The sequence below is a fragment of the Sapajus apella genome, unplaced genomic scaffold (genome assembly GCF_009761245.1).
Source record: "Sapajus apella isolate SASKATOON/1434 unplaced genomic scaffold, GSC_monkey_1.0 scaffold47, whole genome shotgun sequence".
Lineage (NCBI taxonomy): Eukaryota > Metazoa > Chordata > Mammalia > Primates > Cebidae > Sapajus > Sapajus apella.
In genome coordinates this window covers 14,707,651-14,723,549 of record NW_022436987.1, presented here as the reverse complement: position 1 = coordinate 14,723,549, position 15,899 = coordinate 14,707,651, and the positions used below count along the sequence as shown (strand labels likewise).

Genomic DNA, 15,899 nt, shown 5'->3' with positions numbered 1-15,899 from the left:
GCAAGAAGGACCTACCATGCAAAGCTCTGGGAAGCAGAATCCAGGCTGAGAAACACAGAGTGCAAGGCCGTGAGGCACGAAAGAGTGTGACAAGACTGAGGACTGGAAGGGACAGCTGCAGGGGGGAAACAGGTAGGATAGGGGAAGGTGAGATCTAAGAGGCAGGTACAGGCCCAGGGGGGCCGTCTAACCGGCAAGGATTCCGTCCTCAGTGCAAGGTTTGGCTTAAGGGACTGACATGACATGGTTTGTTCTCAAGTGTCACTTTGGTGCTTGTGAGTTACTGGCCAAGCCTGGACTGCCCAGGCCTTCAGACTCACAGCCCAGCAGCGTTTCCCTTCATGACACACAGCCTTTGATATGGATAGCAGAAACTCAGGCGGGCAGTTGACCTCCTCTGGAAGACTCAAATAGAACCCTTCAAAAGAACAGCCAGGCGGCCCCAGGTACTTACCCACTTGTAATGTCATCGGTCCGGATGTTCTTGCTCAGAACGTCCCCATCGCTCATGTAGCCGGGGGCGTCCATGCTGATGCCTTCCAGGTCCATCTCATCTCCTGCCTTGTCTGAGACGTCCACGTGGCAGACGCTGCTGCCCCGGGAGGCCAGCTGCCTTCTCAGAGGGGCAGGGTACACATAGCGACCTGATTCAGTGTTGATGAACCGGCTGGCGTTGGCTCGAGGGGGGTACCCATTGCCCATCGAGGGGGCATCTCCTGCTTGGAGCCGAGGGCTGGACTGGCCCAGTCTCCAGGACAGGGGCGTGGGCCTCGCTGTCAAGCTGAGTATGCTACGGCCACTCATCTCGGTGGTGACATTGGTGTCAAACGTGGTTTCCAATGTGCTAGAAACATAAAACCAATCTGATTAGACTCAAAGGTATCTAGTATCCTTCACAGTTTATATGCTCTTTAATTACTTAGAATTATGAAATAATCCTCATATGCAAAACAGGATAAAACAACCGGCCCCCACGTACCACCTGGTGTGTTTCCCCTGTTCAAAATGAAACAGGAAAGCTGCACACCTATATAACATTCTGAAAAGGCTAGCGGAGGCTTTCCCTGCTAACACACGGTACAAGAAACGAATTACTCTAATTAAATAACCTCAACTATTAGAATTTTCTTTCTGATCCTGGAAAGAAAATGCCAGAAAATGCTGAACTGATTAGGATAGGGCATGAAGGTTGCCGCTTGCCCATTCATTCTAGGATGTCGCATGACAGCCCTCTTTTGCTAAGGGTGGGATTCTCCACCCACCAGGAGTTCCTAATACCACATTTTACATCCTTAGCTCCCTCCCAACTGAGCAGTGGAGACAGCCCTAATTTTCTAACCCTCTGAGGTTCATTTCCACCAGACTTTTGCTTTTCTCATATTTCATCCAAAAATCCTGGAAAGATTGGTAAATGTCTGGGCTTGAGTTCCCTCTTCAATCAAGTTACATGGACCAGAATCTGCCAAGAGATTGAGCTCATGCTTGATGCCCAAGGACGAACTCGGTCTCTTGGCAGCATCTGTCTTCCCCTGTCTCCACAGCGCTGCAGGTTCTTGCAGCCTGGTCAAGACTATCATCTGCACTTCTACAGGAAAACTGGAATTTCCTCACTGAGCAGAGTGAGTGAGATTCTTCCCTGCAGGAGAAACCACTGAAGTCTAATTAGCATCCCACCATGAAACTGCTATGCCAACATTGAGTCAGGGTCAGTGACAATGGTGGAAAGACGGATGTTTCACACCTAATGGAAGAGTCACAAGATCCAATATCTGACTCCCCGTCATTCAGATACCTAAAGGTTTAAGAGGGTACCACCTCCAAATCCCGAATTTACTCTCCTCTGAAAGAGCCAACTTGGTCCCTTAAGCTGTTTTTGTTTTCCTCTGATCTTGGAAAGCTCCTTGTTTTGGGCCTTGGTCCTACTGGAGATGGAACCCACAGTGGTTAACCCCAGTCTGCCAAAACTGCTGACAGTGGGGTGGCCCTGTGGGTTCCTTGCCATAGTCACGTATTGGAGAAGCAAAGGAGACTCCCAGGGAGCTCAGTAGGGACAACGAGGACTTTCCTTGATTTCCACAAACTATAAAACCTCCTCCTGCCCAAAAAGGAAAGCCCAGGGTTGCATCCTCTTTAACTCCTTGTTCAACAATGAAAGCACATGACAAATGTTTCCAGTATCATCCTAGATTTCATCCAACTAGATCAGAGTATAAACATGATGATTAGTTTTTATAAATATTTCCTTACGTGTTTTATGCACGTGCATGACTAACAATATTACAGAGGGCTGCATAGTCAGAAGACTGGGTAAGAATTCAAGTTACGCAGTTTATCACACAGGCCAAATATAGTTCACCTGCTCATTTCAACAGCACCAGATAGTTTTAGAAAATGCAAGTAAAGTGAAATTTAAATAGAGCTGATCTACAGTGTCCTCTGCTGAATGGATTTAGCAACCTTCTGCTTTCGGGAAAAATCTGTCTATACTAATTTTTGTTTCCTATAACCCGCTTCTGCATGTTTTATGGCATACTTTGTGAATTCCGGCACATTTGGAAAGCAAGACTATTGATCCATTATAACCAAATCACTTTGCTAGTGGTATGAACAGACACAGGAGAAGTACTGAAAATTAAGATACCAGCTATTTCAGTAAAGTAATCCACACTGTAGATACCTGTGTGTAACCTGAGTTCCCCTTAAACTGGACATGGTTTCCTCTAAATTCTGCCGCAGATCAGCGATGTTCTTCACTGTCCGCAGCCGCCGAGCCTCAGGATCTTCTCCTGGAAAGCAGAGGGTTAAGACTAGTTAAATTCTCTGGCCGACCGTGAGCTTCCTAAGAGCAGCATTCGTGTCTGCGACCATAACCATGTTCCAGGGTCAGCACGTGGCTCGTCATGGGTGCTTAATAAGGATTTGAGAATCAATGAATGATTGAATGGATGCCCAAAGGATGTGTGAAGTCCAAGGAGATTCTTCTTTCGGCTGCCTTCTCAAATAGGTGAAGTGTAGCATGTGGGAAAAGCCAAGTGCCTAGTCTGAGATGTAAACACATTTCCCCAGTGTCTCCAACAGAGACATGCTCAGGTTAGGTCTGACCAGGGAGTCATTTTCTGCCCCCCGACCCCAAAAACAGAGGTATTTTGTTTTCTATCAGTGATATATGCAGCTATCTTGGGCCCTACTTTTCAAGCATAGCTTGTGGTAGCTAGAAGATCTACACTTATTAATAAAAAAAAATTTTTTTTTGAGATGGAGTCTTACTCTGTTGTCCAGGCTGGAGCACAGTGGTACGATCTCAGCTCACTGCAACCTCTACCTCCTGGGTTCAGGCAATTCTCCTGCCTCAGCCTCCAGAGTAGCTGGGATTATAGGTGCCTGCCACCACACCTGGCTAATTGTTTTTATTTTTTTGTACAAATGGGATTTTACCATGTTGCCCAGGTGATCTCAAACTCCTGACCTCAGGTGATCGGCCCATCTCAGCCTCCCAAAATGCTGGGATTACAGGTGTGAGCACCTGGCCTAATTCCATTTCTTTTAGCCTTATAAAAAAGAGAAGGGCAATAACTGCAATAATGATTAACAGAATTAACAGGGCACTAGGCAGCTAAGAAATGTCATTGAATTAGCTTTTCTTCTGAGATCGATAACAACTTTCTTAGGTTGTTCTTGGCATGGTAGTGCCTGGAGGCTGGGATGGATATGCCCATGATTTCACTGAGGAGATTTAACTTGAAAATGCAAGTGCTTTCAATCCCCTCCTTCCCCCTTTTAACTCAAAGAAATTTGGAAGGCATTTTTCTCTTATCTGAAAAGTGGTCAAATTTAATTTCCCACCCAATGTTTTAAAATACTTACATATCTATTATGTTTTTAAACAAAAGCAAAGATGAATATCTGTTGTACCTTACCTTAATGATCTTGGAGGAATGTAATTGCATCTACCTTCTGGACCATCAGTAAAATCTTTTACTGACAGTTTGGTTACATTTTTGTATATAAGGCTGCTAAAAACATACTGATGCTTAGGCTAGCTCTATAACCTTTAGAAAACATTGATTATGAAGCTAAGTCTAGGCACAGGTTTTCAAATTACCTCAATTGATTACCTTAACCACACACACAAAATATAATAAGTATATTTGCTAATCCATCATGCTATTAATGACCTATTTGCTGGTCTTAACCCTCCATTAGAAATTCAACTATTTTATTTTATTTTATAGAGCAGGCTCTTGCTGTGTTGCTCAGGCTGGAGTGCAGTGCTATGATCCTAGCTCAAAGCAGCCTCAAACTCCTGGGCTCAACCGATCCTCCCACCTTGGCCTCCCATGTAGCGAGGGCTACAGGCATGTACCACCATGCCTGGCTAATTTGTTTTCTTTGTAGAGATGGAGTCTTGCTATGTTGCCCAGGCTAGTCTCAAACTCCTGGCCTCAAATGATCTTCTCACATTGGCCTCCCAAAGTGCTAAGGTTACAGGTATAGCCACTGCATCCAGACAGAAAGCCAAAGATCTTTGAGATAGGGATGGTGTCTCACCTTTCCTTTTGGTAACCCCCACACAATTTATAGATGCCTAAGAAATACTTATTGCCCAACACACACTTGGTCAGTGTGGGGCTGTAGGAAAAGCATGGACTTCGCATTTCCACAGATTAATATTTGAAATGTGGCAGTGCTGCTTCTTAGTCACCTGACCCTGGACAAGTCACTACTTCTCTCTGGATCTCATTTGTAAAATGGACATAAAACCCCTCTGCTAGAAGGGTTAGTGAGAGAGTCAGATGACATGGCATATAGCACAAAATGAGTGCTCGGTAACTCATTCCCCAGCCCTGAAAAGCCTTGAGATGAATGAAGATTTAGCCGACAGCCTGACTGGAGCTCCATGAGAGATGTGACAAGAGATATAGAACCAGGGGCACCAGCTAAGCTGTACCCAGATTCACCAGCAAAGAGACTGAGATAATAAACACTGTTCTCATTTGGGGGAAAAAGAAAAAAAAAAAAAAAGCCCTGTTTCCCTCTTGTGGGTACTGCTGAGAAATATTTGCCCCCTTCCAGGGCTCTACACTACATCAGATCCCAAGGGTAATGTAGAAACACAAGACAGTGGTCCACTGACATGCTTAGGTGAGCACATTCTGAACTGCCCATTATGCCTCCTTGGACAATGGCCTGAATGTATAAGATTTACTAACTCATAGCCTGAACACAGGAAAAACACAATCGAGCTCCAGCAGAAACAGCAGGGCACTTTCAACTCATAGATATGGAGAGGTCTTAAAAATTTAGTGTCTACTTGTAGTGATCTGGACTTTGCCACAGACAGCTCTACCTCAAGCTACTAGCCATGATTGGGAGAGCATCACATGGTGAGCAAACATGACTGGGTTTGGAGGATATCAAGGTGTTACACAAGGGCCATGAAAAACATCCAGGATTTTTACTTGGAAGTAAAGAAGGCTTAAGGGATATGTTACTACATGGAAAAGAATAAAAACTGTCTGGGGCTTCAGAAGGCTGAATTATATTCAGTGACTGGAAATATAAGAATAAAGAACTCCATTAACTGTTGAAGCTATCAACAACAACAACAAAATAAAGGGCTGCCTTATGAAGGAACATTTTATCCAAGAAATATTCAAGCAGATGCTGAAAGATGAGTCATCAGTAAGCTAAAGAAGGAATTCATGAGCTGGATAATAAGCAGGTGTGTGTTGTTCCTTCAAATTCTATCATCCAAGATGCATTTCTCAACTACAATGCTCTGCACATGACCACACACTGTAGGAAAACTTGCCCATTTGCATAAGCAGGGGGAAGAACTAAGTGATTGATCAAATAGTTAAGTAAGTGTCCATTTCTAATTAGTCCTCCCATTCACTGTCATTTCAAAGGACTGGCTGTGGGTAAGTTAAATTCAGCCTCATGCTATTTATTATTCAGTGTCTCCATAAAAAAATTCAACATAGTCACACATGTGATTTCTACTGCTTGAAAATAAAGACATGTCACCCTGATAAAGAATTTTCATTAGTGACCAATCCCATTTGATTTGATACCAAAGAGTGCATAGTCAAACACTACTGGCTGCACAGGTCTGTTCCCCAAGGCTGACTGACAGCATCTCAGGTTTTCCAAGCTCTCAAGGCCTGGTACAGTGGAGACATGGAGATAAAAAGAAAAATTAGGGGAAGATCACATACTCCAGTCTGTCACTCTGAAATCTAGGTAATATTTGGAATATTCTCTGGCTGTTGCTTTTGCTTTTCAAAATGTGGATTTTGCTGAGACTCAACGTTTGACAGAAATCGACGCCACTCCACAGGCCACACATCTGAACCATGCTGGGATCTGAAGCTCTGGCCTTGCTCTTTTGATGTCCGCACATCAGAACGCAATCTGGAATGTGTGTGGAGACCCAAGAAGCCATCTGAACTCCACACCCTTCTGATTGCTGGTCCTTTTCTTGAGCTATCCATGTACTCATATGCAAGGGAGCTACGAACATCGAAGAGAAGGAAACAAAATCAATCCCAAATGTGGGGCCCGGATCATTCTAAGATGGATTGCTTACAAATGGCTTGAAGAATCTCTGCACCATCACTGTGAGCAGCCAGTGGAACCAGAAGGAAATAGATCGCCCAGATCCTCTGAAATTAATCCTTAGGGCTAATGGCAAGATGGGTAAGGTTCAATCATTGGGCTGCAGACAAATTCCACAGCTGTAATGTGACTATTAAAATGGTGTAATCAGGGCTATGTAGTTTAATAAATTAAACACGGATTCAGTTCTTAACCCAACTTTGGAAGTGGTAAGATATGAGAAGTGACATAGCCACTAATAAATCCATGGCTTACACTCACTTCCCTGGATAGAAGTTGCTGGAGCCAGGAACACAGAGTTGGGGAATGGGGAAAAGGGAGAAGATGACAGCTTACAATCTGCTGTAGGAAGAATTCTAATTCAGGGGTGACTTTTCTTCTTTAAATTAAAAATGTGACAGCAAAACATCAATAAATAAATGCTTGTGGAATCAACTATACAACAACTGCAAATTTTAGGCTATGATACAGTATCATGTCCCTGTAATTATCATTGTCTAGGATACATTTAAATAAAATTTAGATTTTTGTTTTTGGTAAAAGAAGCATGTTACAATTTTCCCCCCCAATTCGTGTAGGACTCTAAGAATACATTTTAAATCAGTGCTTCCACACAGGAACGAAATCCACTATTTCAGAGTTTTAAATCTTGTTGAAAAACAACTTATCTGAAGAGTGAACAAGAAGATTCAAAGTTAAGTAACAGTGCAGTCCAGAGTCCCTAAATGAATAAAACTGAATATATGTTAAAAGTAGGATTTGCACACCACTAAGAGACTTGTTTACAATTCTGGGGAGGAGGGAAGAAACTGTATGAGGGAGAGAAAAGGGAAGAAAAAGAATAAGGAAAATAGTAGGAAAAGAAAGAAAGAAAGTTTGTTTAGCTTAACAGTCAATGCAACCATAACGCAACTTTCAATCAAGCTGGGTTCATGCCATTCCAGCAGGTATTGCATGGGTGGCCTCATCACCAACAGACACAGATTTCTGGGGCTCCATACTCACCAGTGAGTTCTTCCAGAGCAGGCTGTCCAGTCTTGGTGAAGTGGCTGGGCTCCATGCTCACACCTGTTGAGCTTGACTCAGCAGTAACATTCCCTTCGGTGTCTGTCTGAGACCTTCACATACAAACCAAAGCAGACACACTTGTCATGACAGGCAACTACCCCATATGGACCACTGCGGTCTAACCAAAGTGCTCACCATCACCTCCTGCACAAGAAGCTTCAGAACAGAGCAGACCAGCAGACTGAGGCTAAATAATTCATGAGAAGTATGTGGAGCAATGTCCTAAGAACAGAAAAGCCACTGAACTGTAAAGATAAACTTTTCATTGTCCAAATGGAGGGTCTGCAGTCCCTCACTGGGAAATGCTTCTCTGAATCTCCCTCAGGGTGCTAGGTCTAGCCAGATACATGCTGGAGGATGCTGGGTGGTTTGAATAATTTAACCTATGCCAAAGAACAACTTCTAAGAAACCAGCAACACCAAAAAGTCAAACATAAAGATGACTGTATTAACAGCATCCCCGCCCCAAAATCCTCCTGACATGGCTCTCTCTATAAAGGTGGCCATTAAACCAGTTGGAAGTGGATGCCAAGCAGGTGCGTTTGCCCTCCAGGTCTCTGATTCAGAGCTTAGCTCTTCTGACATGAAAGGTCTCATTGATCATTATTACAACACTTGACTGAAATCTGTACTTCCCCAAACCCTCTCCATGTCCTTATTTGTCAAGCAAATTGAAGCAATGGCTTCGTGCAGTGTTTTCATGTCACAGTTACCTCTGCTCACTCGGTATGGCATGCAAATGTGTAATTACACTCAGATGCATGACCCTGCGTATAACATTATTCATGCGCTGGCATCGTGAGCTGATTCAACCAATTTCACTGTCTGCGAAGGAAACATTTGCCGAGACTGAGAGTGGACGACGGGGAATGTGTCCTGATAAACCTCAAGTCATCCAACTGTTCTTCCCTCCTTTGTTCTTCCCACTGAGGCCATCATTCTCAACTGTGTTATCTTTACCTTTAAAGGATTTCACAATCCCTGTGCTCCTTTTATCCTCAGCCAGGGTCCAGGCCCTCAGCGTCTCCGTTGAGGCCTTATGAGCGCTTTGAAACAGGTACCTCACACCTGGAGGTTAAAATGGCAGCCAGGTGTGGAAATCAGCCCGATTTATTCCTACTGGTCTGTATAATATTTTAAAGTTTTAAAATTAGCTCAATATTTTAAAATTGGGATATTTCACAATAAGTATCTGGAATTCTGCCTTTGTCCACAAAAACAAAGTCTGGGAAAGACTGAGGGTTTGTTCGTGTAGAGCGCCATCTGCTGGTGCCAAGTGGTGGCTGCATCCTCTAAAGAGGTATAGCTCTCTCTGCCACTGCCCCACTCACCCTGAGCCACCCATCTAGATGACCATTTAGGGGCCAATTAGGCATCTGAATCCGTAATCTCCATTCTACACTCTTCCTAAGTCTGGACTACTCCCCACACAATCCTTCGTTGATTTTTGTAATACCGATGTGATGACAACCCTGTCTTCAGTGTTTCCATTACCTACGAAATAAGGTCTAAACTCCTTATTGTGGTAGATGATGGCCAAATTCTTCCTTTATTTCCATCCCCATCTTCTGCCTTTCTGAACCTTTACATACAGCTCTACTATGCTCCACCTACATGTGCCTTCTCTCCACATGCCTTTAACAACTTTATCTTTGTAGTAACTGCAACCTCTCTGCCTAAAGGCTCTTCTCCTCCTTCCTTAGTTGGCTCCTAATCTGTCTTTAAGATGCAGCTTCCATGTCACCTTTGCCTGGGAGCCTTTCTTGACTCCTTGCCAGCTGATCTTCCCACCTCTTTTGTGTTCCTATAGCACTCTATTCTCCTGTTGGCTAAAATGTGATCTAATAAGTAAATCTGTCCTCAACTAGATTGAGAGTTCTCCGGAGGCAAAAGTCAGTTCAAGTTCATATGCTGCACAGGCAACACAAGAAGGGCGTGTGGACTGGATAAATAAGAAGTGTTTAAGTCTCAGAAGATGCTAGGGACTCGAAGGAACATTAGACTTGGAAGTCTAAATATTCAGCTAGCTCCAGGTCTAAGATCTATAACTTGGTAGCCATGCAAATTTGAGTTAAGTCACTTCCCCTCTTTGAATCTCAGCATCCTCATCTGTACAATGGGGATAATAATGGCAACCTCCTCTGGTTCTATAAAAATCAAATGTGATGTGATGCACAACTCTTAGTAAACTATAAAGTAATAGTTACATATGAATTGATAAATATAATTCATTCTGAGTGATTTTTTAAAAAAATGACCCATCTTCCCTTTACTCCTTGGTAACAACTGTAACATGGAGAGGTTTTGGGAGGGGCAATTATAATTTATATATAGTGAACCATAAGCTTGAGGGAGAGAAGTTTAGAGCAGAAAGGGAGAATAAACCATTTTATAGAATCTAATCTAATCTAATCTTCTCACTTTCCAGATGAAGACAATGAAGATAAAGTGATTTAGAGTCAAGACTAGTGGTTAAGAGCCTAGTCACACTAGTTAGACAAACTTGGGTTTTTGTTTTTTTTTTTGAAACGGAGTCTTGCTCTATCGCCCAGGCTGGAGTGCAGTGGTGCATTTATGGCTCACTGAAACCTCCTTTTCCCAGGTTCAAGTGATTTTCATGCCTCAGCCTCCCAAATATTTGGGACTACAGGCATAGTTCACCTTGCCAGGCTAATTTTTGTATTTTTAGTAGAGATAGCATTTCACCACATTGGTCAGGCTGGTCTTGAACCCCTAACCTCAAGTGATACGCCTGCCTTGACCTCCCAAAATGATGGGATTTCAGGCATGAGCCACCATGCTCAGCCCACATTTGGTTTTAAATGTGAGCTCTTCTAGCCTAGTTCTTGGAGCAAGTTGCTTAATTACCCCTAAGCTGCTAGGTCATGGAAGTGCAGGAAGAATGAAATGAGCTAAGATGTGGAAAGTCCTTAGTGGAGTCTCTTCCTGCACTCAATCAACAGCTGTTCCTGCAGCCAGTGCCCAAGACCTCAGAAGGCATCAAGGGCTGACAAAGGATAGGCCCAGGTGTCCTGATTCCTATCCTGGTGCTCTTCTTTCCAGCATCACTTCCCAGACTCCATTAAAGACGAGGGCACCTCAAAGGGGCCAGAGAGACGTTACCCAGAGTGGGCAGTAACATAAAAATGGGGCTAGTCAGATACACATCCTAGATGTTTTCCTCTTCCTCCTCTTTTTCAGACATTTGCTCTTTATCGTTAAGACTTTTTCTTCTGATAGAAAATCTTGAAATAAAAAAAGGTTATATGTTTTATAATCTTTCAAATGATTATAGCGAACAGCCAAAAAGGAATGGGATTGGTGATCAAAGGCTGTCATATTTTAATTCTGAAAATGCAAATTGAGAGTTTGTGAATCTTGAATATGTATTACCTCATGACTAATAATGCTATTGGAATTACAGAAATTTCATGTGGAGCTATTCAGTTGCCTTCACACTTCAGAGAACAATTGTATTAAAAGCTGTGCCTGTAGACCAGCTGAGTTATTATCTAAGCCCTGGGGCTCTTCTCAGGACTGTTAGCTGAGCTGATGACTTGATTCAATAAAATGAGACCTTCTCCCAATTAAAAAGATCGGTATGACCCTCACTGAAAGGGAATGTGGGCAGAAGAAAAGGCAGGAGGGCAATGCCTGACATTCCTTTGCTGGCCCTGTGCTGGCTGGCTTTCCTTTGAAAGCACGTAAGCTAGTCCCTCCACCAGCTATTGGCAGGAACTGTTACAGAGCCCACTACAACACAACTCAGGAGGAAAGACAGAATACTGAATTCTTTGGGGAATCATAGAAACATAGCAAGCTGAAAGTCTGGGCATGCACCTATGAACAGGCATGTAAATGCATGTATGCATATGTGCCTTTGCATTTTATGTATGACTAGTGTCCATACTTACATGTTACTTTTAATGTGTGTCCACACATATGGCTGTATGAATGTGTATACAGTTGTGCATCTGTATGCACTTGAGTTACAACTGTAAAATAAGTGTCTAGAATGTGACAATCATTAATCCTCTTTTGTGTGTACAAGTATTAGTTATTCAATTGTGCAGTGTGGCCAAATGCACTGCTCATCTCCAGCACAGAACTGAGTGGGGTAATGTCAATGAAAGCTCTGGGAATTATAAGAATGTCAAGGGCAGAGGCTGGGGAGCTTCCATCTGCCGGGAGTGGACTCATCCATGTGTGTGACATGGCCTCTGGAGCCTGCATGCCTCATTCAGTAAGGGGTGTGGTGCAGCCTGAGCAACAAGTGATATCGATGGCTAGAATCACACAGAACAGCAGCACCTGGCTCCACACAGTCTCCCATGGTCCTGAGGATGCGCCATCAAAGAGACAGGGGTTCAGGGGGACAGATAAGGACAGAAGGCTCCATCCATCACCACAAATGCCCAGGCTTATCTCTCAGAACATGAGCTCTTCTGTTCTCCCAGAACCGTCCCCTCCCCTACCATGACTCTTCTCCCCCATGTCCCTCTCCCTTCTGAAAGCCCCAGCAAGCAGCAGGGACTGTGAGAATCTGGATGTTCAAGGCAATCCCTGCTATAAGAAATCTTAGTTATTGAGCCAGGTGTTTATTTTTGTGTGTTTTTTTTCAAGGTATGTTGGGATGTGTTAGGACTAATGCCGGAGCCTGTCAAGTGACACAAAACCATCCCCACCCTCACATTTAGGCCTTCACACTTCTGCTCAGGCAAGCTGCTGCTACAAGGCCTGGGGTCCCCACATGCCTACACATCCTGGGATCAGCTTACATTTTACTTCCCTTCTTCAGCTTTCTCTGTTCCTCCCCTGACCTGTGCTGCATGAACTGCTCCCTGGGGCCCACTGTGTCTGCCTCTCTTGGGAGCTTATCACATGGTTTCTTAGCTACTGGCTTAAATATTCCTGGAGCACAGCCTAGCTCTTGTCCTCACAGAGCCGGAATCCACTAAAAGGTTCTTTTACCCAATGTTCCAGGCAGCACAGGTGGGTGGCAACTCCTACCTGTACAGGAAAGGTGCGACCGTGGCAGTGTTGGGATGGTTGTATTGCTGCTGGGGCTGAGGTAGCTGAACACTGACGGTATTGCTTCCTGTGGTCTGGGTGGTCCCGATGGACCCACTGACGGTCTGGCTGCTGATGCTGTGGTTCAGGGTGGTCCCTCCTGGGCCTTTTCCTTCTGAGGATGCCAGGCTAGAAGAGGAACTGGAGTGTCTGCCGTCCAGCTGGGGCTTCTGCTGGGGGAGCCCTGAGCTCGGCTTCCCACTCCGGCTCCGCTCCCCTTCCTTGGAAGGTGCTGGGGCACTTGGGGATTTCCCAGGCAAGCTCTTCATTCCTGGTTTTGGTATTCCACTGTGGGAAGGGGCCACGGACTCCTTCTTGGCACTGTTGAGCTTACCCCCTTTGGGGATGAAGCTGGCGATCTTGGAGGACTTTTTTGGCATCTCGGGCATGGCTGCTCCACTGGGATCTTCTTTTGGCTCTTCCTTGAGGTCCAGCCTCTCCGCCACAGAGGCTCTCTTGGCAAGGTCCTTGCTTTTCTCCTTATCCTTCTCCCGCTGTTGTTTCTCCTTCTCTTTCTCATTGCCTTTCGGAGAACTCTTCTTGTTGGTCAGCGCCCGGCTAAAAGTCCTCTGGGCAATGCCCTTGAGTGCAATCTTGGGGCTGCTGGAAGCAGGGCCCATGGTGGTGAGCATGCGACCAGCGGCCTCCAGCTCCTCACTCTCTTCGAAACTGGGCAGAGTCTCCAGCCGCTCACAGCTTGTGTCCCGGGACCCCGGGCCCTCACCTGCCTTTGAGCCCCCTTTACTGTTGAAAAGTTTCAGTTTTTCCAGCATGGACTTCTGATTGTTGGGGGCCGGCTTCATGGCTTCAGGTGTGGGCCTGGGGGCCTCAGGCCCAGGAGGCTTAATGGAGAGCATGGATACCGTGGCACTGTGCTTCACACTGAGGGATTTGCTGCGCCAAGGCTTGGTGGCTGCGCTAGGCTGCGGGATGGCCGAGGAGGTGCTACAATTAGTAGGGGTGGAGCTGCTGCTGCTCTCCAAGGAAGCAGGTGCATTGTCGCTCATTCCGGGGTGGGAGGAGGCTGAGCTTGCCAATGGCTCTGCAGAGACAGAAGAGAGGAGACCTGAATCACACCTTTTGACCTGCACTGAAGACCAGGGAGGGTCAGCCACAGCCATACAACCAATCACTCCCAACCCAAATGCCGTATAGCTCCATTGCCCACTTTGTGGATGATCCGTGGTTAGGTCTGAATTCCTGGCTTGACTTCCTCCTGCTTTCCATCCTGCGCAGTTCACATCCCCCCGACCCCAACACTTTTGGTGGCATGTGCCATGCAAACGCATGCTGATCTTAACAGATCTGAACAGATACCCATGGCAATAATATAGCCAGTTCATGAAAGAGTAGGAAATACCTACCGCTTTGAATTATTCATCCCATAGCCCATTTCCCCACTATGGGAAAGAATCAAGAATTATCCAACTTTAAGCAAACAATGTAGCAGAGACATTAAAATACAACATTTATAAAAATAGAAAAGGAGGAAAAACCATGTAGAATCTTTAAAAAAAGAATAATTACACACAAAAGTTGTTAAAGCCTGTTAAAGCATGTAAGTTTTTCCTATCCTGGCACTTTTTAAAAGTTGCAAATGGCTGGGCGTGGTGACTCACACCTGTAATCTCAGCACTTTGGAAGGCTGAGGTGGTCGATCACCTGAGGTCAGGAGTTCAAGACCAGCCTGGGCAACATGGTGAAACCCAGTCTCTACTAAAAATATAAAAATTAGCTGGACATGGTGGCGTATACTTGTAGTCTCAGCTATTCAGGAGGCTGAGGCAGGAGAAGTGCCTGAACCCGGGAGGCGGAGGGTGCAGTGAGCCAAGATCACGCCACTGCACTCCAGCCTGGGCAAAAAGAGTGAAACTCTGTCTCAAGGAAAAAAAAAAGAGTTGAAAACATGATTCAGGTTGGACTTAAAAACAAAACAAAAAGGTTTTTTTTCCTTTTTTTTTTTTTTCTCTGCTTAAGAGTGTAATCTATGCAATGGCTTCACTGTGGGCAAGAAAACACACAGGTTATCTCAAAGTCAAGGCTTCCCCTTGGCACTCAGCGAGTATTTCTCTGGCCAGACGCTTTTCTCAGAAAAGCCTCAAAATATTTCCAAACTAGAGTCAGAAATGTTCTAGTGAGGGCAGGCTCCAAACTAAGAGTTCGGCTAGTCACCAAGGCGGCCAATGTCACAGAAATGGAAAGTGCAGCACACTTCTTCAGTCAGTGCTCAGGATGATGCAGCCTATCTCCCAAGCAAGGGCAGCTGCTGGAGAGAAAGTGCCAGGCAAGGCATGTCTCCACTGGGCCCCGTGCCTGCACCCACACACACCCCATGCCCAGTGTGCACGGCAGACAGGATACACCCTTTCAGTCCCCCAAAACGCACCTCCGCAACTGAAAAGTCACAATGACATGACTTACCTAGCAGCAGCCACTTTCTCCCACAATGATTCCCTAGGAAAAATCCTCCAGCCGGAGAGGCTGCCCTTCCAATTGTCACAAGTGTTTTCGGTTAAACTGCTCATGTTTCTAATTAACTTTTGTCATCCACAACTACTCCAGTGCCCAGAAGCCTGGCGGGATTAACGGCTGCTGCTTCTGCCTTTTTTTTCTTTTTTTTTTTTTTCCCTTTAATACCTATGTTCCACTGCCTTCTAGCAACAGAATAAACTGTATATAGAGCGGCTTTTTATGATTTAAAAGTCAACGGCCGCTGAAGCCAAGTGAAGGCAGCCCCTGTGTGGGGCGTGAGCACCGCGCCCTGAGAGCTGCACAGTAGAGGAACTGCCTCCTTTCACTCTCAGCTGCTCGGGGAAGCCACAGCTCCAGGGTGATCCAAAGCAGACCTCCCAATGTTTTAAAACACATATATCTTCCTGACTTACTGGGGATTTGGGTTTGGAGGGAGGGTGCCTCACAATCCTCCCTAACAAAACTCAAGGGGCGTTGTTGGATCTTTTCCTGGGGAGAGCCAGAGACTGGCTTTGAATCAGGCTCATAGAACCCACCCACACTGCTGGGCAGTTGGAGAGTTGCTATAGGCTTGATGCTGCCCATCGGTGGTCTGCTGGGTGTCAGGAGGCTCAGTACTCAGCACGTTGTGAAAAGGGGGTTCCTGCCTCTATTTTAAGAGTGAGGAAACT

At 45.2% G+C, this 15,899-nt stretch overlaps 1 protein-coding gene across 7 annotated transcripts in view; it reads right to left on the bottom strand.

Moving 5' to 3' along the window:
• Nucleotides 1-15,899, bottom strand: part of NAV2 (neuron navigator 2) — a 404,334-nt gene that overhangs the window by 173,027 nt on the left and 215,408 nt on the right. For 3 of the 7 annotated variants that reach the window (XM_032241072.1, XM_032241073.1, XM_032241074.1), the window contains 4 exons: nucleotides 12,697-13,798; nucleotides 7,624-7,736; nucleotides 2,678-2,786; nucleotides 455-844 (listed from right to left, as the gene is read on the bottom strand). In XM_032241072.1, the coding sequence (XP_032096963.1) occupies nucleotides 455-844; nucleotides 2,678-2,786; nucleotides 7,624-7,736; nucleotides 12,697-13,798 (1,714 nt within the window). Of the gene's footprint in view, nucleotides 1-454; nucleotides 845-2,677; nucleotides 2,787-7,623; nucleotides 7,737-12,696; nucleotides 14,345-15,899 lie in introns of those variants that run through there. The other 4 variants (XM_032241067.1, XM_032241066.1, XM_032241070.1 and 1 more) reach the window with 2 other exon arrangements.